General features: G+C 48.8%; 1 protein-coding gene across 1 annotated transcript; it reads left to right on the top strand.

The window, feature by feature from the left end:
* The first annotated feature begins 717 nt into the window (after positions 1 to 717).
* LOC116976628 (coiled-coil domain-containing protein 170-like) lies at positions 718 to 22,204 on the top strand. Its single transcript, XM_033026455.1, has 5 exons — positions 718 to 780; positions 5,034 to 5,207; positions 17,762 to 17,977; positions 18,829 to 19,065; positions 22,001 to 22,204. Exons 1-5 carry the CDS (start codon positions 718 to 720, stop codon positions 22,202 to 22,204), a joined length of 894 nt encoding a protein of 297 aa, XP_032882346.1.
* Positions 22,205 to 22,537: the final 333 nt, after the last annotated feature.

The following is a 22,537-nucleotide window of genomic DNA, read 5'->3' as shown; positions in this document are numbered from 1 at the left end:
TTTTCTTTCCCTGAGATGAATTCATGGAAAATCAAATTGAAATCCTGTTTCTAAAAATTAGTTCACTTACTTGCACTTTAGCCTTGCTTTTTCCAGCCTAAACAAGTCAAAAAGGATGCTGCAAAATAACTAGCTGCTTCATGAAAGGTCATGGAACAGAGAAGCATAAGAAACATTAGTCGGAGTTGCCACCCAGCCTTCCGAAGCTACTCACTGCGGAGGTCAACCGAGATCATGGCTAATCTTCTGCCTCAGTTCCACTCGAGCCCCAGGTCCCTGGATTCTCCTCAATGCTCAGAACTCACAGGTGGACATGGTGGTGAGCAAGGCTTTCAACACGCTGGCCTTCATCACAAAGTAATGCTGGAGTAACGCAGCAGGTCAGGCAGCATGTGTGGTGCATGGGCCACGGAACCAGGGGGGCTGTAGCCTCCCCACTTTTTTGGCTAGATATGTTTCAATGTCCCCGGCTTTGGATGAGGCGCTGCTGTGCTCTGAGCAACCTGGTCGTGGGTGTTGGAGAGCCGGGGCAGAGGGAGGGATGGAAGCAGAAGCAGCGGCGGGGGCAGATGCGGACGGGGAGCAGGGGCTGGCGAATGTTTGCCATTCGCTGCAGCTCCGGCCATGGAGCAGCCTCAGTGCAAGAGTCCCGAGCCGTCGGAGGCATCGGACGCGTTGCGCCGCTGCCGTGAGAGTCTCTGTGCTGAATTCGCCCAGATGACTGGCATGAACCAGGCTGCGGCTCGGAGCATCCTGGAGTACAACCAGTGGCTGCTGGAAGTAAGTACCAAGCACTGGGTAGAAGCGGTGGAAGATAGTGGCCTTCAAATGGGGGTGGTTGGAGAAGGCATCCTGCTTGCCTGCTAGATTTTCACTTACTGTAACTGCAGGAAAAATGTTCCCGATGTTGGGGGAGTCCAGAACCAGGGGTCACAGTTTAAGAAAAAAGGGTAGGACTGAGATGAGGACAAACTTTCTTCACCCAGAGAGTTGTGAATTTGTGGAATTCTCTGCCACAGAAGGCAGTGGAGGCCCGAAAATTGCACTAATGTTACTGTATATACATATATTCACTGGATGTTTTCAAGAGAGAGTTAAGCCCCTGTCCCACTGTGCGAGGTAAATCAAGATTTCTCCCGAGTTTAAAAATAAATCGGACTTGTGGTAAGTACGCAGAATGTACTTACCGGGAACGTCTCTTAGCGGCTCGTAACGCTAACGGCAGGTACCCGGGAAATGCGCCAAACTCGTGAAGATTTTTCAACATTTTGTGAAAAATGTCCACGAGAGCCCCGAGTACCCACGAATGGCCAATACCGTAATTCTCAGAGTTCGAATCAGGGGAAACTCTGGAGAACTCTTGAATTACCTCGTACAGTGGGACAGGGGCTTTACATTTAGCTCTTGGGGCTAGCGAAACCAAGGGATATGGGGAAAAAACAGGAAAGGAGTATTGATTTTAGATGAACAGCCATGATTATATTGAATGGCAGTGCTGGCCCGAAGGGCAGAATGGCCTATTCCTGCACCTACTTTCTATGTTTCTATGCTTGAGTATATGGCCATACTTGATTTTGAAGCATTCATGCATGGTGGAGGTATAATGTAGTCATAGTGATACAGTGTGAAAACAGGCCCTTCGGCCAAACTTGCCCACACCCGTCAACATGTCCCAGCTACACTACCTGCTTTTGGTCCATTTCCCTCCAAACCTGTCCTATCCATGTATCAGTCTAACTGTTTATTAAATGTTAGGATAGTCCCAGCCTCAAGTACCTCCTCTGGCAGCTTGTTCCATACACCCACCACCCTTTGTGTGTGAAAAAGTTGCCCCTCAGATTCCTATGAAATCTTTTCCCATTCACCTTAAATCTGTCCTCTGGTCCTCGATTCACCTACTCTGGGCAAGAGACTCAGTGCATGTATATGTATATTTCTAATGCATTTTAGATTTCTCGAAAGTCTTACTTTAAAAAAAGTAACATTTCCACAAACATATAACCCCTTTATTAATGTCATGGTTTGATGATTCAAATCAAAATGAAATATATGTCAAAAGGAGAACGCATACTTTCAAAATACTCGGATTTTGTCCCCGAGCAAAACATAATTTGTATGACTTTGCAAGATCAGGAAATGTTATGATTATTTCTTGTCCCTTTTTCCAACTACAAACAAAAAAAAAACAGCACTTGAAATAATAACACGTTTTAACATTTTTTGTCAAATTTTCTGTACCGTGGAAGGCACAGGCGTCGATCCGTGGGGGGGGGGGGTCGGCATGGGGGGATATATACCCGTCATTTTTTGAGGGGGGGGGGGATGGCCTGTATTATTATCCCCCAGTTTTTGGAGGTCAAACAATAACAAAAATAATAATCACCTGGTCCTATCTCTTGGGAGGATTGGGAAACTTTCATAGGACAACAGAAGGAAACAAAACGGGCAATATGGGCTGAAAAGATGAAGTACGAGGGGAAGCTGGCCAGGAATATAAAAAAGGACAGTAAAAGCTTCTTTAGATATGTTAAGGGAAAAAGAGTAGCAAAGTCAAATGTGGGTCCCTTGAAGGCAGACACGGGTGAAATTATTATGGGCAACAAGGCAATGGCAGAAGAGTTGAATAGGTACTTCGGATCTGTCTTCACCAAGGAAGACACAAACAATCTCCCAGATGTACTGAGGACAGAGGATCTAAGGGGGTAGAGGAACTGAAAGAAATTGTCATTAGGTGAGAAATAGTATTGGGTAGGCTAATGGGACTGAAGGATGATAAATCCCCTGGGCCTGATGGTCTGCATCCCAGGGCCCTCAGGGAGGTGGCTCTAGAAATAGTGGACGCATTGGTGATCATTTTCCAATGTTCAATAGATTCAGGATCAGTTCCTGTGGATTGGAGGATAGCTAATGGTATCCCACTTTTCAAGAAAGGAGCGAGAGAAAAAACGGGGATTTACAGACCAGTTAGCCTGACCGGTGGTGGGAAAGATGCTGGAGTCAATTATTAAAGAGGTAATAATGGGGCATTTGGACAGCAGTAAAAGGATTAGTCCAAGTCAACATGGATTTATGAAAGGGAAATCATGCTTGACTAATCTTCTGGAATTTATTGAGGATGTGACAAGTAAAATGGATGAAGGGGTGCCAGTGGATGTAGTGTATCTAGACTTTCAGAAAGCCTTTGATAAGGTCCCGCACGGGAGACTGGTTACTAAAATTAGAGCACATGGTATTGGGGGTAGGGTGTTGACATGGATAGAAAATTGGTTGGCAGACCGGAAGCAAAGAGTAGGAGTGAACGGGTCCTTTTCAGAATGGCAGGCAGTGGCGAGTGGAGTGCCGCAAGGCTCGGTGTTGGGGGCGCAACTGTTTACCGTATATATTAATGATTTGGAAGAGGGAATTAGGAGCAGTTAGGAGGTTGCAGGGTGACCTGGGTAGGTTGAGTGAGTGGGCAGATGCGTGGCAGATGCAGCATCTATCTATATATTAAAACTGTGTGTGTGTGTGTGTGTGTGTGTGTGTGTGTGTGTGTGTGTGTGTGTGTGTGTGTGTGTGTGTGTGTGTGTGTGTGTGTGTGTGTGTGTGTGTGTGTGTGTGTGTGTGTGTGTGTGTGTCAGATTCCATTTTCAGATATTTTTCAGATTAGATTTTTGCCCTTTGATTCCTTGTTCCAAAAAAGAGATTTTTTCCATTTCGGTAGAGATTTCACTTTTACATTCACAAATCCACTCCTCATCAAATTTTGTCGTGTTTATGTACACATTTTCAATAAAATCCTTCACCCCCCCCCCCCACCAAAAATTTCAAAATGTTAAAAAAAAAACAGCTCTCACCCATAGAATGTTGGTGAACGTTCCATCGTGTGATGCCACAATGCCCAATGCTCACAGATGTCCAATCGGAATGGATTCATTTACATATGCCTTTGCACCAGCCCCCCCGCAGCCTGTGTCGAAGGGCGTGATCACGTGTGTGGGAATAGAGAAAGAGGATTGGGGGTGATAGGGAATGGGGAATAGATGGACTGCCCCTACCCCTCCCCCTCCCACTCTCCCTCCCCACTCTTTCCCCTCTCTCCCCCCACCCCTCTCCCCCTCCCTCCACACTTTTCCCCCTCCCTCCCCTACCCCATCTCCATCCTCCCCTCCCTTCAGCTATAAGGAGAGGTTGGGCATACAAGAATTGATCTTATAGAGGTGCATAAAATATTTGGGGGGGGGGGGGATAGATAAGGTGAATGCACAGAGACCTTTACGTGGGGAAGTGAATCAAGAGGACAAAGGCCTAAGGTGTGAGGTTAAAGATTTAACAGGAACCTGAGAGGCAACTTTTTCACACCGAGGGTGGTAAGGATGTGGAATGCACAGCCAGAGAAAATCATTGAGGCAGGTACTATAACAGCATTTGGACAGATATTAACATTTCCCCCACTCCCCACTCTCCCCACTCTCTCCGCCTCCTCCCCCCCTCCCGCTCTCTCCCCACCCCCTCCACCCTCCCCACCCTCTCCCGCACTCTCTCTCCCGCACTCCCCCCCTCACTCTCTCCCCCTTCTCCCCCACCCCCTACCCCTCAATCCCTCCCCCCGCTCCCCCATTCTCTCCCCCACTCCTCCCCCACCCCTCCCATTCTCCTCCCCATCTCTCACCCACTCTCTCCCCCCTCTCTCCCCCACTCTCTCTCCCCCCCCCCGCCTCCCCCATCTCACTCTCCTCCCCACCCCTCTCTCACCCCACCCCTCCCCCCGCTCCTCCCCCCGCCTCCCCCCATCTCGCCCCCCCTCTCACTCTACCCTCTCCCCCACTCTCCCCCACTCTCCCCCACTCTCCCCCACTCCCTCCCCCACTCTCCCCCACTCTCTCCTCCACCCTCTCTCCACTCTCTCCCCCACTCTCCCTCCACTCTCTCCCCCACTTCTCACTCTCTCCCCACCCCTCTCTCATCCCCCATCCCCCCCCCCTCTCTCTGCCTGCCTCACCCTTTACCTGTTGCCATTGAGAGATGTCAGACACTTGCTTTGTGTTCCCCAGCACACCAGGTTCCTGGGCAAGCTGGCGGAGGTGATGAGGGTTGAGCGAGGCCTGTGGACAGATGACCCCGACACCCAGGCCGAGCAGCTCATCTCCAGGGCTGGCAGCCTGGCCAAACTCGAGCTGGAGAGGCCCACCGAGAGCAAGGAGGCCCTGCAGAAGCTGCAACAGAAGGTGAGCTGTCCATCCTCTCACCAACTAGAGAGCCAATAGTCAATAGAAAATAGGTGCAGGGGTAGGCCATTTGGCCCTTCGAGCCAGCACCGCCATTCAATATGATCATGGCTGATCATCCCCAATCAGTACCCCGTTCCTGCCTTCTCCCCATATCCCCTGACTCCGCTATCTTTAAGAGCCCTATCTAGCTCTCTCTTGAAAGCATCCAGAGAACCTGTGTCCACCTGAGGCAGAGAATTCCACAGACTCACCACTCTCTGTGAGAAAAAGTGTTTCCTCATCTACATTCTAAATGGCTTACTCCTTATTCTTAAACTGTGGCCCCTGGTTCTGGACTCCCCCAACATCGGGAACATGTTTCCTGCCTCTAACGTGTCCAAGCCCTTAACAATCTTATATGTTTCTAAACTCCAGAGTGTACAAGCCCAGCTGCTCTATTCTCTCAGCATGTGACAGTCCCGTCATCCCGGGAATTAACCTTGTAATTCCCGATCGGCCTGACCCCTTTTGATCACGCCTTACCCTTCCATATCTCTATGTCTCCCTCTCCCTTCTCCCTCTGTCTGGAGAAGGGTCTTCGTGCCTACAATACTCTGCTGTGCTGCAGCAAGCAAGAATGTCATTGTCCTTTCTGGGACACATGACAATAAAACTCTCTTGACTTGTCTTGACCTTAAACATCATCCATTCCTCTCCAGAGATGCTGCCTGTCCCGCTGAGTTACTCCGGCACTTTGTGCCCATCTTTGATGTAAACCAGCATCTGCAGTTCCTTCCTACAGCTCCCATCGGCCTCGATCTTTACTGGGACTTTACTGGTCTTTGTCTTGCATGGAATACCATTCCCTTTATCATGTATCTGTAAACTATTGACGGCTTGATTGCAATCTGGATGGTGATTTACTCTTAATCGATACTACAGTCTGTATGTGTGAAGCAGTTTATCGGTGCTGTTCCTCTGACAGCAGCCACACACCACGTGCATGAATCACCTGTGTTTTGGTCTCATTCATTTAGTTGTACGTGACATTGGTGAGGCAACATTCAGAGCATTGTGTTCAGTCTTTGGCACCCTGTTTAGTTTAGTCTAGTTTAGTTTGGTACAGCGCAGAAACAGGCCCTTAGGCCCACCAAGTCCGCGCCGACCAGTGATCCCCGCACATTAGCAGGGTCGGGGAATCAAGCACCAGAGGACATAGGTTTAAGGTGAGGGGGGAAGGATTTAATAAGGAAACTGAGGGGCAACTTTTTTTGCACAAATTGTGATGGGTGCATGAAACAAGCTGCCGGAGGAGGTAGTTGAGGCACGTACTATCACAACATAGAAACATAGACAATAGGTGCAGGAGGAGGCCATTCGGCCCTTCGAGCCAGCACCGCCATTCATTGTGATCATGGCTGATCGTCCCCTATCAATAACCCGTGCCTGCCTTCTCCCCTTATCCCTGGATTCCACTAGCCCCTAGAGCTCTATCTAACTCTCTCTTAAATCCATCCAGTGACTTGGCTTCCGCTGCCCTCTGTGGCAGGGAATTCCACAAATTCACAACTCTCTGGGTGAAAAAGTTTTTTCTCACCTCAGTCTTAAATGGCCTCTCCTTTATTCTAAGACCGTGGCCCCTGGTTCTGGGCTCGCCCAACATTGGGAACATTTTTCCTGCATCTAGCTTGTCCAGTCCTTATATAATTTTATATGTTTCTATAAGATCCCCCTCATCCTTCTAAACTCCAGTGAATACGAGCCTAGTCTTTTCAATCTTTCCTCATATGACCGTCCCTCCATCCCAGGGATCAAACTCGTGAACCTACGCTGCACTGCCTCAAGCACAAGGATGTCCTTCCTCAAATTAGGAGACCAAAACTGTACACAATACTCCAGATGTGGTCTCACCAGAGCCCTATACAACTGCAGAAGAACCTCTTTACTCCTATACATATAAAATACATGTTAACAGGTACCTCTTGGATAGGTCAAGAGAGTCAAGAGTGTTTTATTGTCATGTGTCCCAGATAGAACAATGACATTCTTACTTGCTGCAGCACAACAGAATATGTAAACATAGTACACTGTAAATAATATGATAAAGTGAGAGAGAAGAACAAAAAGTTCAGTGTGTATATATACACATACTCACATATATTAATATATATATATATATATACTAGACTAAGTGGGACCCGTTGGGTCCCAGCATCACACGGGAGGGCTGGTCTCCAACGCAAAATTCCACCTCTCCACCAATTCCAATATTGCTCGCCAGTGGGGGGGCTGTCTGTTGCGCTAGTATGGGTGTTGCGGGCTGAAGGTACTGGTTTCCAGTGGGCTAGTATAGACAGTGTGGGCCGAATGGATTCTTGGGCTGGCATCCAACTGTTGCAACGATTTTAAAAGCCAAGCCAAGCCAAGGCAAACAATTGGGCTGCAGCCACCTGACAACCAAAATTCATTTTGTGAACACAAACTTGTTAAAAAGGCAAGGCAAACAATTGAGCTGCAGCCACCTGACAACCAAAATTCATTTTGTGAACATAAACTTTTTAAAAAGGCGAGGCAAACAATTGGGCTGCAGCCACTTTACAGCCGCGTCGAGGGGACTCACCGTGGAGTAGACGTGCGTTAAGTGTTATTCGAAGCTCAGAGAGCCGTGGCCCTCTCGCTTCCTGGGTCTGACAGAGATTGAGTGAGGCACTACACTTCCTGGTTTTATAGTCCCTCTCCTATGCCGCCAGCGGGGGCAGCAGAGAGAATGGAAATTTAAAAAAAACCATTAATATCTCTCAGATTTTTCATCGATGGGAAAAATCCTCCGGTCCCGGAAGGCGGAGGGGGGCTCTGAGTGAGGTGGCCAAAAATTACGGCTGTAGGTAGCGGCGTTCTCTCGGAAATCGCAGCACAGTGGGCCAAAAGCGGTCAAGATCAGATTTTTAGTAATATAGATATACAAACACACATACTTGAAAAACTTGAGGGATATGGCTCAAACCCTGGCAGGGTATAGTTGGGCATGTGGGTCGGTGTGAGCGAGTTGGGCCAAAGGGCCTGTTTCCACGCTGTATGGCTCTAGGACTCCATGACATTTAATTTCAAAGAGGAAGAAATATTCTAAGGGGAGAAAAAGGTGACCGTGGCTGACAAGAAAAGTCAAGGATAGTATAAAACTGAAAGAGAAGGCGTATAACGTAGGAAAGATTAGTGGGAAGCCAGAGAAATGGGAAGTTCACGATAAAATAGGCGGAAGTCAGCACGGCTTTGTGAAGGGGAGGTCTTACTTGACAAATTTGCTGGAATTCTTTGAAGAAGTAAATAGCAAGACAGACAAAGGAGTCAGTAGATGTTGTTTACTTAGATTTTCAGAAAGCCTTTGATAAGGTGCCACACGTGAGGCTGCTAAGGAAGATGAGAGCCCACGGTATCAAAGGGCAGATACTAGCGTGGATAGCGGGTTGGCTGGATGGCAGAAGACAAAGAGTGGCAATAAAGGGGGCTTTTACTGGTTGGCTGCCAGTGACCAGCGGAGTTCCGCAGGGGTCGGTGCTGGGGCCGCTACTCTTCACGTTGTATATTAATGATTTGGACGAGGGGATTGAAGGCTTTGTGGCCAAGTTTGCGGATGGAACGAAAATAGGTGGAGGGGCAGGTAGTGTAGAGAAAGCAGGGACTCTGCAGAAGGACTTGGACAGGTTGGGAGAGTGGGCAGAGAAGTGGCAGATGGAATAAAGTGGAACAAAGTGTGGAGTCAAGCATTTTGGTAGCAGGAATAAAGGTGTAGACTATTTTCTAAATGGGGAGAGAATCCAGAAATCGGAGGTGCAAAGGGACTTGGGAGTGCTGGTGCAGGATTCCCAAAAAGTTAATCTGCAAGTCGAATCGGTAGTAAATAAAGCAAACTCAATGCTAGCATTTATTTCACGAGGGCTTGTATACAAAAACAGGGATGTAATGCTGAGGCTCTATAAGGCGCTGGTCAGGCCGCATTTGGAATATTGTGAGCAGTTCTGTGTCCCATATCTGAGTAAGGATGTGCCGGATCTGGAGAGGGTCCAGAGGAGGTTTACAGGAATGATCCCAGGAATGAGTGGGTTAACATATGATGAGCATTTGTCGGCACTGGGCCTGTACTCGCTGGAGTTTAGAAGAATGAGGGGACCTCATTGAAACATACAGAATAGTGAAAGGCCTGGATAGAGTGGATGTGGAGAGGATGTTTCCACTAGTGGGAGAGTCTAGGACCAGAGGTCAGAGCCTCAAAGTTAAAGGATGTTCTTTTAGGAAGGAGATGAGGAGCAATTTTTTTAGTCAGAGGGTGGTGAATCTGTGGAATTCTTTGCCACAGAAGGCTGTGAAGGCCAAGTCAATGGATATTTTTAAGATGGAGATTGATAGATTCTTGATTATTACGGGTGCTAGGGGTTATGGGGGGGACAAGGCAGGAGAATGTGGTTGAGAGGGAAAGATAGATCAGCCATGATTGAATGGAGCAGTAGACTTGATGGGCCGAATGGCCTAATTCTACTCTTATCACTTTTGACCTTGTGACTCTTATCTCCTGTTGACCTCAGCACGAGTCAGTTTGCAGCAAGGGTATCGTGAAGAAAGTCTCTGTCAATGAAAGCAAAGGATGGACTCAAGCAATGGGACATGTTGGAGTCATTTAGGAATTCAGGACCAACATGATCCTTTGAGGAAAAAAAACCTTTTAATAGGCTCATAGATGTGCAGAGAATGGAGGGATATGGATCACGTGTAGGAAGATAAGAGTTGGTCTTGGCATTATGATTGGCACGGACATTATGGGCCGAAGGGCCTGTTCCTGTGCTGTACTGTTCTATGTTCTGTGTAAACACATGGATAGTAAGGTTTGGGAACCTTGGACAATGAGAGAGGTTGTTTACTTAGTAAAAACACAAAGGGTGGTGGGTATATGGAGCGAGCTGCCAGAGGAGCTAGTTGAGGCAGGGACTATGATAGCTTACACCCCAGCGGCTTGAACATTGACTTCTCTAACTTCAAGTAGCCCTTGCTTTCCCTCTCTCTCCATCCCCTCCCCCTTCCCAGTTCTCCCACGTCTCACTGCCTCTGACTCCATTCTATCTCTGTCCCGCCCACTCCCCTGACATCAGTCTGAAGAAGGGTCTCGACCCGAAACATCACCCATTCCTTCTCTCCAGAGATGCTGCCTGTCCCGCTGAGTTACTCCAGCATTTTGTGTCTAACTATGACAGACATTTGGACAAGTACATGGATAGGAAAGGTTTTAGAGGGATATGGACCAAATGTGGGCGAATGTGACTAGCTTAGATGAGGCATCTTGGTCAGCATAGACAGGTTGGGCCGAAGAGTCTGTTTCCATGCTGTATAGCTCTATGACAAAACGGCATGTCTTTACAGTGCGAGGGGTAAAGTTAAAAGGAGATGCGTGTGGCAAATTTTTACACACAGATTGGTGAGTGCCTGGTGTGTGTAGGTGATAGCTGTGTTCACCTCATACCTGCCAGGCTTTGTCCTGCCCTTCATAGAGTAATTGAGTGATACAGTGTGGAAACAAGCCCTTCCGCCCAACTTGCCCACACCGCCAACATGTCCCAGCTACACTAGTCCCACATGCCTGTGCTTGGTCCATATCCCTCCAAACCTGTCCTATCCATGTACCTGTCTAACTGTTTCTTAAACGTTGGGATCCCAGCCTCAACTACCTCCTCTGGCAGCTTGTTCCATACACCCACCACCCTTTGTGTGAAAAAGTTACCCCTCAGATTCCTATTAAATCTTTTCCCCTTCACCTTGAACCTATGTCCTCTGGTCCCCTACTCTGGGCAAGAGACTCTGTTTCTACCCGATCTATTCCTCTCATGATTTTATACATCTCTATAAGATCACCCCTCATCCTCCTGCACTCCAAGGAATAGAGACCCAGACTACTCAACCTCTCCCTATAGCTCACACCCTCTAGTCCTGGCAACATACTCGTAAATCTTCTCTGAACCATTTCAAGCTTGACGATATCTTTCCTATAACATGGTGCCCAGGACTGAACACAATATTCTAAATGCGGCCTCACCAACATCTTATACAACTGCAACATGACCTCCCAACCTCTATACTCAATACTCTGACTGATGAAGGCCAATGTGCCAAAGCCTTTATGACCACCTTATCTACCTGCGATTCGACCTTCAATGAACCATGTACCTGTACTCCTAGATCCCTCTGCTCTACAACACTACCCAGAGGCCTACCATTCGCTGTGTAGGCCCTGCCCTTGTTAGACGTCCCAATATACACCTCACACTTCTCTGTATTAAATTATAGACAATAGACAATAGGTCCAGGAGTAGGCCTTTCGGCCCTTTGAGCCAGCACCGCCATTCACTGTGATCATGGCTGATCACAGTGAATTCCAGCAACCATTCCTCAGCCCACCTAGCCAATCGATCCAGATCCTGCTGCAATCGTTCACAACCATCTTCACTATCTTCAAAACCACAAACTTGCCAATCTTGTCCTGTATGTTCTCATCCAAATCACTGATGTAGATGACAAACAGTAATGGGCCCAGCACCGAACCCCGAGGCACATCACTAGTCACAGGACCACAGGACACACCTCCTCTCTTCCCCCTTCCCCCACCCCACCCCTACATCCAGTCTGAAGAAGGGTCCCGACCCAAAATGTTACCTATCCATGCTCTCCAGAGATGCTGCCTGACCTGTTGAGTGAATGAATCACATGAAGGCATAGTTCATAAGTTCATCAATGATGGCAGTGTTAGTGTGTGGGGTTCGCTGGTCGGCGCGGACTTGGTGGACCATATGGCCTGTTTTCCGTGCTGTATCTCTAAACCAAACTGAATTAAAAGGAGCAGAATTAGGCCATTCGGCCCATCAAGTCTACTCCACCATTCAATCATGGCTGATCTATCTTTCCCTCTCAACCCCATTATCCTGCTGCCTTCTCCTCAGACAGATGGGCAGTGGTCAGTGGACAATAGTCACATGTGCAAACACACAGTGAAGTTCTCTTGCCAACAGTCCAGTAAAGTATTGCCACACATAAGCACAATCCCTGATTAGCAAAGTGTACAGAAATAGTCCACAGAGACCAGGTTTTAGCACGTTGTCAAAGTCCAGTCTATGTTTGATGGAGCGGAGACCGGTCCAGTTGAGCCCTGGGCTGCTTCAGGGCACCCAGCCATTGTGCATCATCCAGTGAACCAATTGTTAGTTAGTTTAGTTTATTGTCACGTGTACCGAGGTACAGTGAAAAGCTTTTGTTGCGTGCTAACCAAGAGCCCTATCTAGCTCTCTCTTGAAAGCAGAAAGACAATACATGATTACAATCGAGCCATTTACAGTGTTCTCTGGATACTTTCAAGATAGAGCTCTTAAAGATAGTGGAGTCAGGGGATATGGGGAGAAGGCAGAAACGGTCTCCTCTCCATCCACAAGTCCAACCTCCGCAGTTTTGGGGACAGAGCCTTCTCCAGGGCAGCTCCCAGGCTCTGGAACTCCCTCCCCCAACTGATCCGCAATTCCGTGTCCCTCACCATCTTCCAGTCCCGCCTCAAGACCCATCTCTTCACCTCTGCCTATCCTTAGCCCCACGTCCCCCACCCTTTTCATATGTGCATTAATTGCCTCATATTGTGTTTTGTATTGAATTCTGTCTTTACTTTGTGTACTAGTAATGTCTCTACTATATATTTCATTCCCCTTACATGTTTTTCCTCTACCTGCTAAATTTTTGTAAGGTGTCCTTGAGACTCTTGAAAGGCGCCCATAAATAAAATTTATTATTATTATTATTATTACTGATTGGGGATGATCAGCCATGATCACATTGAATGGCGGTGCTGGCTCGAAGGGCCGAATGGCCTACTCCTGCACCTATTGTCTATTGTCTATTGTGTTTTGATACATGATAAGGGAATAACGCTTAGTGCAAGGTAAAGCCAGCAAAGTCCGATCAAGGATAGTCCGAGGGTCACCAAAGAGGTAGATAGTAGTTCAGGGCTGCTCTCTGGTTGTGGTAGGATGATTCAGTTGCCTGATAACAGCTGGGAAGAAACTGTTCCTGAATCTGGAGGCGTGTGTTTTCACACTTCTGTACCTTTTGCCTGATGGGAGAGGGGAGAAGAGGGAGTGGCCAGGGTGTGACTCGTCCTTGATTATGCTGCTGGCCTTGCCGGGGCAGCGTGAGGTGTAGATGGAAGTCAATGGAAGGGAGGTTGGTTTGTGTGACGGTCTGGGTTGCGGCCACAATTTGCTGCAATATCTTGTGGTCTTGGATGGAGGCATTGCCAGCACGGACACGATGGGCCCAAAGGCCTGCTCCTGTGCTGTATTGTTCTGTGTTTGACAGACTTGTAAGGTTCCGTTGCAGAGTACGTAGGCTGAAGCACTGCAGCAGATTAAACTCACTTTGTACGGCTCGCAGGCACTGAACAGGTGATCACTTAGATATGCTGGAGACCCTAATAAGCTTCAATTTCCCCCTTAACAAGCACTTTGTTAGACAAGAACATGGAGTACTTTTAACAATAATGTCTCCATTTCTTCATATCACTCCAAATCCTTATACAGCTTTGGTCTGTGTTGATCACACAGAAGTACTTCTGATGTTGACAAGTCCATAAGTTGTAGCAGTGGAATTAGGCCATTCGGCCCATCAAGTCTACTCTACAATTCAATCATGGCTGATCTATCTTTCCTCTCTCAACCCCATTCTCCTGCCTTGTCCCCATAACCCTAGCACCCGTAATAATCAAGAATCTATCTATCTGAACATTAATAGCCCATTATCAGTTTATTTGCACTTTATCTGTTTTATTTATTCATGTGGTATATATATTTATACAATGGTATATGGACACACTGATCTGTTCTGTATTCATGCCTTCTATATTCTGTTGTGCTGAAGCAAAGCAAGAATTTCATTGTCCTATCAGGGACACATGACAATAAACTATCTTGAATCTTGAATCTCCACCTTAAAAATATCCATTGACTTGACCTCCACAGCCTTCTGTGGCAATGTATTCCGCAGATTCACCACTAACTGACTAAAGAAAGTTCTCCTCATCTCCTTTCTAAAGGCACCTCCTTTTATTCTGAGGCTGTGGCTTCTGGTGCTATTGGAAGCATCTTCTCCACATCCACTGCATCCAGGCCTTTCACTATTTGTGATGTGAACCCATCCTCTCTCAGCCACAGTACAGAATTTGGTATTTACAATGGAGGAGAGGATGGGATTGCTCAGTTAATCCCCTCTCCAATGCTACACGCGGTGTGACATCTGGAGATGTGACATTCAATATGCGGTGTTGACTCTAGAGGGAAAATATCACTGCATCTGAGTAATTGATGGGAAGATTACTGTAAAAGGTCTCCCGACTTGGGTTTCTGTACATATTCTGGTCAGGTGTACCCTTACATAGGACTGGGTTAAGGCTGTTAGATTCAGGTCAACAGCATACATCAGTGCTGTTGTTGACCAGCGTCCATGATGCTGGATCAAGGGATAAGGGGTAAGCCATTTAGAAAGGAGAAGAGGAAACACTTTTTCTCACAGAGAGTGGTGAGTCTGTGGAATTCTCTGCCTCAGAGGGCGGTGGAGGCAGGTTCTCTGGATGCTTTCAAGAGAGAGCTAGATAGGGCTCTTAAAAATAGCAGAGTCAGGGGATATGGGGAGAAGGCAGGAACGGGGTTGAAGTGGCGATTTCCTTGCTGTTTATCTCTACGATCCAATAGACAATAGACAACAGGTGCAGGAGTAGGCCATTCGGCCCTTCGAGCCAGCACCACCATTCAATATGATCATGGCTGATCATCCTAAATCAGTACCCCGTTCCTGCTTTCTCCCCATATCACGTTAGCCCTAAGAGCTAAATCTAACTCTCTCTTGAATACATACAGTAAATTGTCCTCCACTACCTTCTGTGGCAGAGAATTCCACAGATTCACAACTCTCTGGGTGAAAATGTTTTTCCTCATCTCAGTCCCAAATGGCCTACCCCTTATTCTTAAACTGTGACCCCTGGTTCTGGATGACTCCAACTTCGAGAACATTTTTCTTGCATCTAGCCTGTCCAGTAACCTTAAGGATGTTATATGTTTCTATAAGATCCCCTCTCATCCTTCTAAATTCCAGTGAATACGTCCAGTCAATCCATTCTTTCACTCTTTCATCATATGTCACAATACATCATAAATAGGATAAGAATCTAGAAATCATAGGTGCAAAGGGACCTATAAGGCGCCGGCCGGTCAGCCCACATGTGGAATAGTGTGAGCAATTTTGGGCCCCATATCTGAGTAAGGATGTGCTGGCTCTAGAGAGGGTCCAGAGGAGGTTTACAGGTTTCCCCTTTATTCTAAGTCTGTGGCCCCTGGTTCTGGACTCGCCCAACATTGGGAACATTTTTCCTGCATCTAGCTTGTCCAGTCCTTTTATAATTTTATATGTTTCTATAGAAGGCAGATAAGGGGTGATCTTGGCATTGTGTTCAACACGGACACTATGGAGCGAATGGCCTGTACCTGTACTGTTCTGGAGTAACTCAGCAGGTCAGGCAGCATCTCTGGAGAAAAAGGATGGGAGACATTTCAGTTTGGGACCTTTCTTCAGACTGAAGGTAGAGGGGAGAGGAACTGGGGGCAGGAAAAGACCAGAACAAAGCAGGGCCGGCAACAGATGACCAAGGAATGGGGAGAGAATCCAGAAATCGGAGGTGCAAAGGGACTTGGGAGTGCTGGTGCAGGATTCCCAAAAAGTTAATCTGCAAGTTGAATCGGTAGTAAAGAAAGCAAACTCAATGCCGCAAGGACGGGTCGACGGGGCAGCCCGGAGAGAGGGAGAGAGAGAATGCTAGCATTTATTTCACGAGGGCTTGTATACAACAACAGGGATGTAATGCTGAGGCTCTATAAGGTGCTGGTCAGGCCGCATGTGGAATATTGTGAGCAATTTTGGGCACCATATCTGAGGAAGGATGTGCTGGCTCTGGAGAGGGTCCAGAGGAGGTTTACAAGAATGATCCCAGGAATGAACAGGTTAACCTGTGATGAGCGTTTGTCGGCACTGGGCCTGTACTCACTGGAGTTTAGAAGAATTAGGGGGGACCTCATTGAAACATACAGAATAGTGAAAGGCTTGGATAGAGTGGATGTGGAGAGGATGTTTCCACTAGTGGGAGAGTCTAGGACTAGAGGTCACAGCCTCAGAATTAAAGGACATTCTTTTAGGAAGGAGATGAGGAGAAATTTCTTTTGTCAGAGGGTGGTGAATCTGTGGAATTCTTTGCCACAGAAGGCTGTGGAGACCAAGTCAGAGGATATTTTTAAGGCAAAGATAGATAGATTCTTGATTAGTACGGGTGTCAGATGGGGAGTTATGGGGAGAAGGCAGGAGAATGGGGTTAGGAGGGAGAGATTAGATCAGCCATGATTGAATGGCGGAGTAGAATTGATGGGCCGAATGGCCTAATTCTATTCCTGTTCTTTACAACATGAAAGATGGAGCCCATATGGGCCACTGTTGGCTGGGTTAGAGGTGATAATGAAGGGATACAGGAATAGCAGCAGTGGAACTGGTTGGACGATGAGTGTGGGGGAGGGAAACATAGAAACATACAAACAAAGAAAATAGGTGCAGGAGTAGGCCATTCGGCCCTTCGAGCCTGCACCGCCATTCAATATGATCATGGCTGATCATCCAACTCAGTATCCTGTACCTGCCTTCTCTCCATACCCCCTGATCCCTTTAGCCACAAGGGCCACATCTAACTCCTTCTTAAATATAGCCAATGAACTGGCCTCAACTACATTCTGTGGCAGAGAGTTCCAGAGATTCACCACTCTCTGTGTGAAAAATGTTTTTCTCATCTTAGTCCTAAAATATTTCCCCTTTATCCTTAAGCTGTGACCCCTTGTTCTGGACTTCCCCAACATCGGGAACAATCTTCCTGCATCTAGCCTGTCCAACGCCTTAAGAATTTTGTAAATTTCTATAAGATCCCCCCTCAATCTTCTAAATCCATATACCATTGCATAAATATATACACACATGAATAATTAAACAGATAAAGTGCAGATAAACAGATTATTGGCTATTAATATTCAGAGTTTTGTCTGAGCCGAGTTTAATAGCCTGATGGCTGTGGGGAAGTAGCTATTCCTGAACCTGGTCGTTGCAGTCTTCAGGCTCCTGTACCTTCTGCCTGAAGGCAGCGGGGAGATGAGTGTGTGGCCAGGATGGTGTGGGTCCTTGATGATGCTGCCAGCCTTTTTGAGGCAGCAACTGCGATAGATCCCCTCGATGGAAGGGAGGTCAGAGCCGATGATGGACTGGGCAGTGTTTACTACTTTTTGTAGTCTTTTCCTCTCCAGGGCGCTCAAGTTGCCCAACCAAGCCCCGATGCTGTAAGGCAGCAACTCCACCACTGCACCACGGTGCAGCCCTCTGGTTCTGTGTTGTATCTACGCCCGATGCAATGGGTGCCCTGGTTTCTCTGTCTCACCCCCCCCCCCCCTCCCCCCCCCACCTCTCATCGGCAGCTGACGTCTCAGAGGGAGAAGCTGGCCGGCAGCAAGCGGCACGTCCAGCTCCTGAGCGGCAAGCTGAGCGCGCTGGAGAGTACTGGCCGCGGGGAGCAGCACGCAGCCCTGGCACAGCTCCAGCACACGGCCGACAAGCTGCAGGGGGAGCTCGACCTGGTGAAGAGCAGCAACCGCGGGCTGCGGGAGAAGGCAGAGGCGGTCAACGCACTGCGGGTAAGGGGCAAGCTGGACGGGCAGGGGGTCCCCTGTGGGCCATCTGGTGGAGGGGACCTGGTGGAGGGGATCTGGTGGAGGAGATCTGGTGAAGGGGATCTGGTGGAGGAGATCTGGTGTGGGGATCTGTTGTGGGGATCTTGATTCTGTGTACGAGATCTAGTGTATGGGGGTCCAGTGTGATGGGGCTTGCCGTGAAGGGATCGAGCGCGGGGGTCTGGTTGAAGGGACCTGGTTGAAGGGATCTGGTGTTGGAATCTTGTGTTGATCCTGTGTACGGGATCTAGTGTATGGGGATCCTGTGCTGTGGGGCTTGGCATGAAGGGATCTAGTGCGGGGGTCTGGTTGAAGGGATCTGGTTGACGGGATCTGGTGTTGGAATCTTGTGCCGACCCTGCGTAAGGGATCTAGTGTGGGGGATCTGGTGGGGAGGAGTACCCTGTGAAGGGATTTGGTATAGGGATCTGGCAAGGTGATCTAATATATGGGGATCTGGTGTAGGGATCGGGCGGCAGAGAGATCTGGTGTGGAGGGATCTGGTGCTGAGATTTACCACTTGGGATCTGGTGCAGAGGGATCTGGGTGCTGGGAATCTAGTGTGGAGGGATCTAGTGTGGGTATCTAATATATAGGGAATCTGTTGCGGAGAGATCAGTACAAGGGATCTGTTGAGATGGGGTTGGGGGATTTGGGGTGGAGGGATCGATTGTAGGAGGTTCAGGTGCAGGGAATCCACTGGCCAAACGTGGGCAGGTGGGACTAGTGTGGATGGGGCATGTTGGTCGGCGTGCACGAGCTGGGCGGAAAGGCCTGTGTGACTCCCAATGTTCCAATGCTGCACCTGTCCCAAGGCAAAGTGCCAGGAGCAGGCCAGGACCATCGACAGGCTGAGCGAGTCGCTGGAGAAGGCGGAGGCCATCAAGGAGAAGGCGGCGCGCAAGGTGGTGACGCTGGCCTCCGAGCTGGGCCGGGCGGAGGATGGGGCCTGGGAGAGCGGGGCAAGGGCGCAGCATCTGCACCAAGCCCTCAGCAACGAGCTCCGCTCCACCAAGGGTGCCCTGGAGGAGGTGGCCCGGAGAGAGAGGCAGGTGGGTGCTACAGATGTATTCACATACAAGGAATTTGCCTTGGTGCTCCGCCCACAAGTGACAACATGACATACACTGACAGTTAGGAATGACACATAAAACATTAAACATTAATATTAAAACATTACCGATTAGAGAGATACAGCAAATTCATTGCCACAGAAGGGTGTGGAGGCCATCAATGGGTATTTTTAAGGCAGAGACAGTTACATTCTTGATTAGTACGGGTGTCAGGAGTTATAGACAATAGACAATAGGTGCAGGAGTAGGCCATTCGGCCCTTCGAGCCAGCACCGCCATTCAATGTGATCATGGCTGATCATCCACAATCAATACCCCGTTCCTGCCTTCTGCCCATATCCCCTGACTCCGCTATTTTTAAGAGCCCTATCTAGCTATCTCTTGAAAGCATCCAGAGAACCTGCCTCCACCGCCCTCTGAGGCAGAGAATTCCACAGACTCACCGCTCTCTGTGAGAAAAAGTGTTTCCTCATCTCCGTTCTAAATGGCTTACCCCTTATTCTTAATATGTGGAGGGCAGGAGAATGGGGTTCAGAGGGAATAATAGATTGGCCATGATTGAATGGTGGAGTAGACTTGAGGGGCCGAATGGCCTCATTCTGCTTCTATAACATGAAGTTGTGAACCTTCAGCCTACTGAGCTCAGGCCTGCCAGCGATCCCCGCACACTGGTACTATTCCAAACACAAGGGACAATTTACACTTTTAGCAAAGCCAATGAACCTTCAAGCCTGCATGTCTTTAGAGTTTGGGAGGAAACACAGGTCATGGTGAGAACGTGCAAACTCCTTACAGACAGCACCCGTAGTCATGATCTCCTGCGCTGCCCTGTGTGTGAGAGGCAAGCACGGGGTCTGGCTGTTCACCTGCAACAGACTCGTCCACTAATCCCACTCCCGTCACAGCCCCAAACACACACGCACACACGCACACACACACACACACACACAGACACACACACACACACACACACACACACACACACACACACACACACACACACACACAGCCAGAGGTACTCAGTGGACCAGGCAGCATAAGTTCATGTAGTGGGAGCAGAAATAGGCCATTCGGCCATTGAGTCTACTCTACGCTTTTCAATCGTGGCTGCCCTATCTCTCATTCTCAACCCCATTCTCCTGCCTTCTCCACGTAACCCCTGACACCCGAAGTAATCAAGAATCTGTCAATCTCTGCTTTAAAAATACCCAATGACCTGGCCTTCACAGCCATCTAAAGGGCCTGTCCCATTTGGTGATTTTCTTCGGCATCTGCCGGCATCATTAACTGACGTATCAGGTCCACGAAACGTCGCGGTGTGACGTGGCGTGATGACGTATGACGCGCAGTGGTTTTCGAGTGTCGATATGTCGCCAAAAAAATCGCCAAGTGGGACAGGCCCTTTAGGCAATGAATTCCACAGATTCACCGCCCTCCGGCTAACGAGGGAAATATAGGATTAGGTTTATTATTGTCACCTGTACCGAGGTACAGTGAAAAACTTTGTTGTGCATGCTATCCAATCAGATCGGATAATACCTCCCCGCTCCCATCCGGCAGAAGGTACAGAAGCTTGAAAGTGCGCACCACCAGACTCAGGAACAGCTTCTTCCCCTCTGTTATCAGGCTTCTGAACGGTCCTTCCATAAGCTAGGGTACTGTCCGATTCACCTCTACCCCATTGTGGACATTGGACTTTGTCTGTGGAACTGATGCGCTACAATGCTGAGAACTATATTCTGCACTCTGTATCTTCCCCTATTGGACTTGAGTTTGACCTGATTGGGCATCTAACGTGTGGATAGCATGCAAAACAAAGCTTTTCTCTATATTTCGGTACATGTGACAACAATAAACCTAAACTTAAATGGACGCACGATGTTTCGGATCGGGCCCCTTCTTCAGACAGAAGAATGAGGTGATGAAGAATGTGTGCAGAAGGATCCAGACCCGGAATGTCGTCTGTCCATTCCCTCCTCCACGGATGCTGCCTGACCCTTCTGAGTGCCTTCTGCTCAAGATTCCATCATCTGCACTTTCTTACGTCTCTGGGAATCCAAGAGTGTTTTTGGATAATGCAAAATATGCTAAAGCTCAGGATATTAGAGCCTTCGGCATGGTGTAGACACATGATGGATCACACCCCCAAACATAGTGAACTGTTGCAGAGGTTTAGAGGGTGGGTCAATCAGAAGATTAGTTTATTTAGTCATCAAGTAGGAACAAGGAACTGCAGATGATGGTTTATACCAAAGATAGACACAGAGTGCTGGAGTAACTCAGCGGGTCAGGCAGAATCTGTGGAGAACATGGATTCACAACGTTTCAGGTCGGGACCCTTCTACAGACCCTAAAAATGGTCCCGACCCGAAACGTCACTCATCCTTTTTCTTCAGAGATGCTGCCTGACCCGCTGAGTTACTCCAGCACCTTTGTAACGTTGGTTAGCATGGATTCAGGGCTGAAGGGCCTGTTTATTTGCTCCATGCAGTGTATTCCAGGGTGTAGAAACATTTCCCAATCACAGTCTGGTCTGACAGAGAATGTGGGCCGCAGGGCCTGTACCAGTGCTGTACCGATCTGTGCTCTGACAGAGAATGTGGGCCGAAGGGCCTGTACAGACCAGTGCAGTACCGTTCTGTGCTGGGGCTAAGTGAATGTGGGCCGAAGGGCCTGTACAGACCAGTGCAGTACCGTTCTGTGCTGGGGCTAAGTGAATGTGGGCCGAAGGGCCTGTACAGACCAGTGCAGTACCGTTCTGTGCTGGGGCTAAGTGAATGTGGGCCGAAGGGCCTGTACAGACCAGTGCAGTACCGTTCTGTGCTGGGGTTAAGTGAGTGTGGGCCGAAGGGCCTGTACCAGTGCTGTACCGTTCTGTGCTGGGACTAAGTGAGTGTGTGCTGTGTTTTTTCAGCTGGTGGATTTCCGGGAGTTTGTGGCCAGAGAGCTGGGATTTGACACCAACAGCATGGCGGTTCCAGACGAGGAGATCTACCGTCGTCTGGGAAGTGTCTCCCAGCCCCGGGGCCGGCCCGGTGGCTACGGCGCCTCCAGATCCGGGCCCCCCCACAGCTACCCTGCCAGCTGGGATGCGGCCCGCGGGGGCCACAGTGCCTAGCGCACACCCCACCACACACTAACAGGCCATTCACCCCTCCACGGACATGCTGTCCCCGGGCGCGGTGCGGCCTGACCCTTCCCCCCCCCCCCCCACTCCTTGCCCCCTGCTGCTGTGCGTGACTCCGATCCCCTGCCTCCAGTACCATCACCCCTCCTGCCCCCTCTGTCCCCTTCCACCAGAGCTCGCCCCCTCTTCTCTCTCCACCCCGCCTCTGTCCCATCTCCCCTCATCACAGGGACTCCTGAGTCTGCTTGGTTCACAGATACAGCATAGAAGCAGGCCCTTCACACTCGTTCTATCCCACTCTCTCATCCACTCCCTACACACTAG

This window comes from Amblyraja radiata, chromosome 9 (assembly GCF_010909765.2).
Source record: "Amblyraja radiata isolate CabotCenter1 chromosome 9, sAmbRad1.1.pri, whole genome shotgun sequence".
Lineage (NCBI taxonomy): Eukaryota > Metazoa > Chordata > Chondrichthyes > Rajiformes > Rajidae > Amblyraja > Amblyraja radiata.
This window is presented reverse-complemented; position numbering and strand designations above follow the sequence as displayed.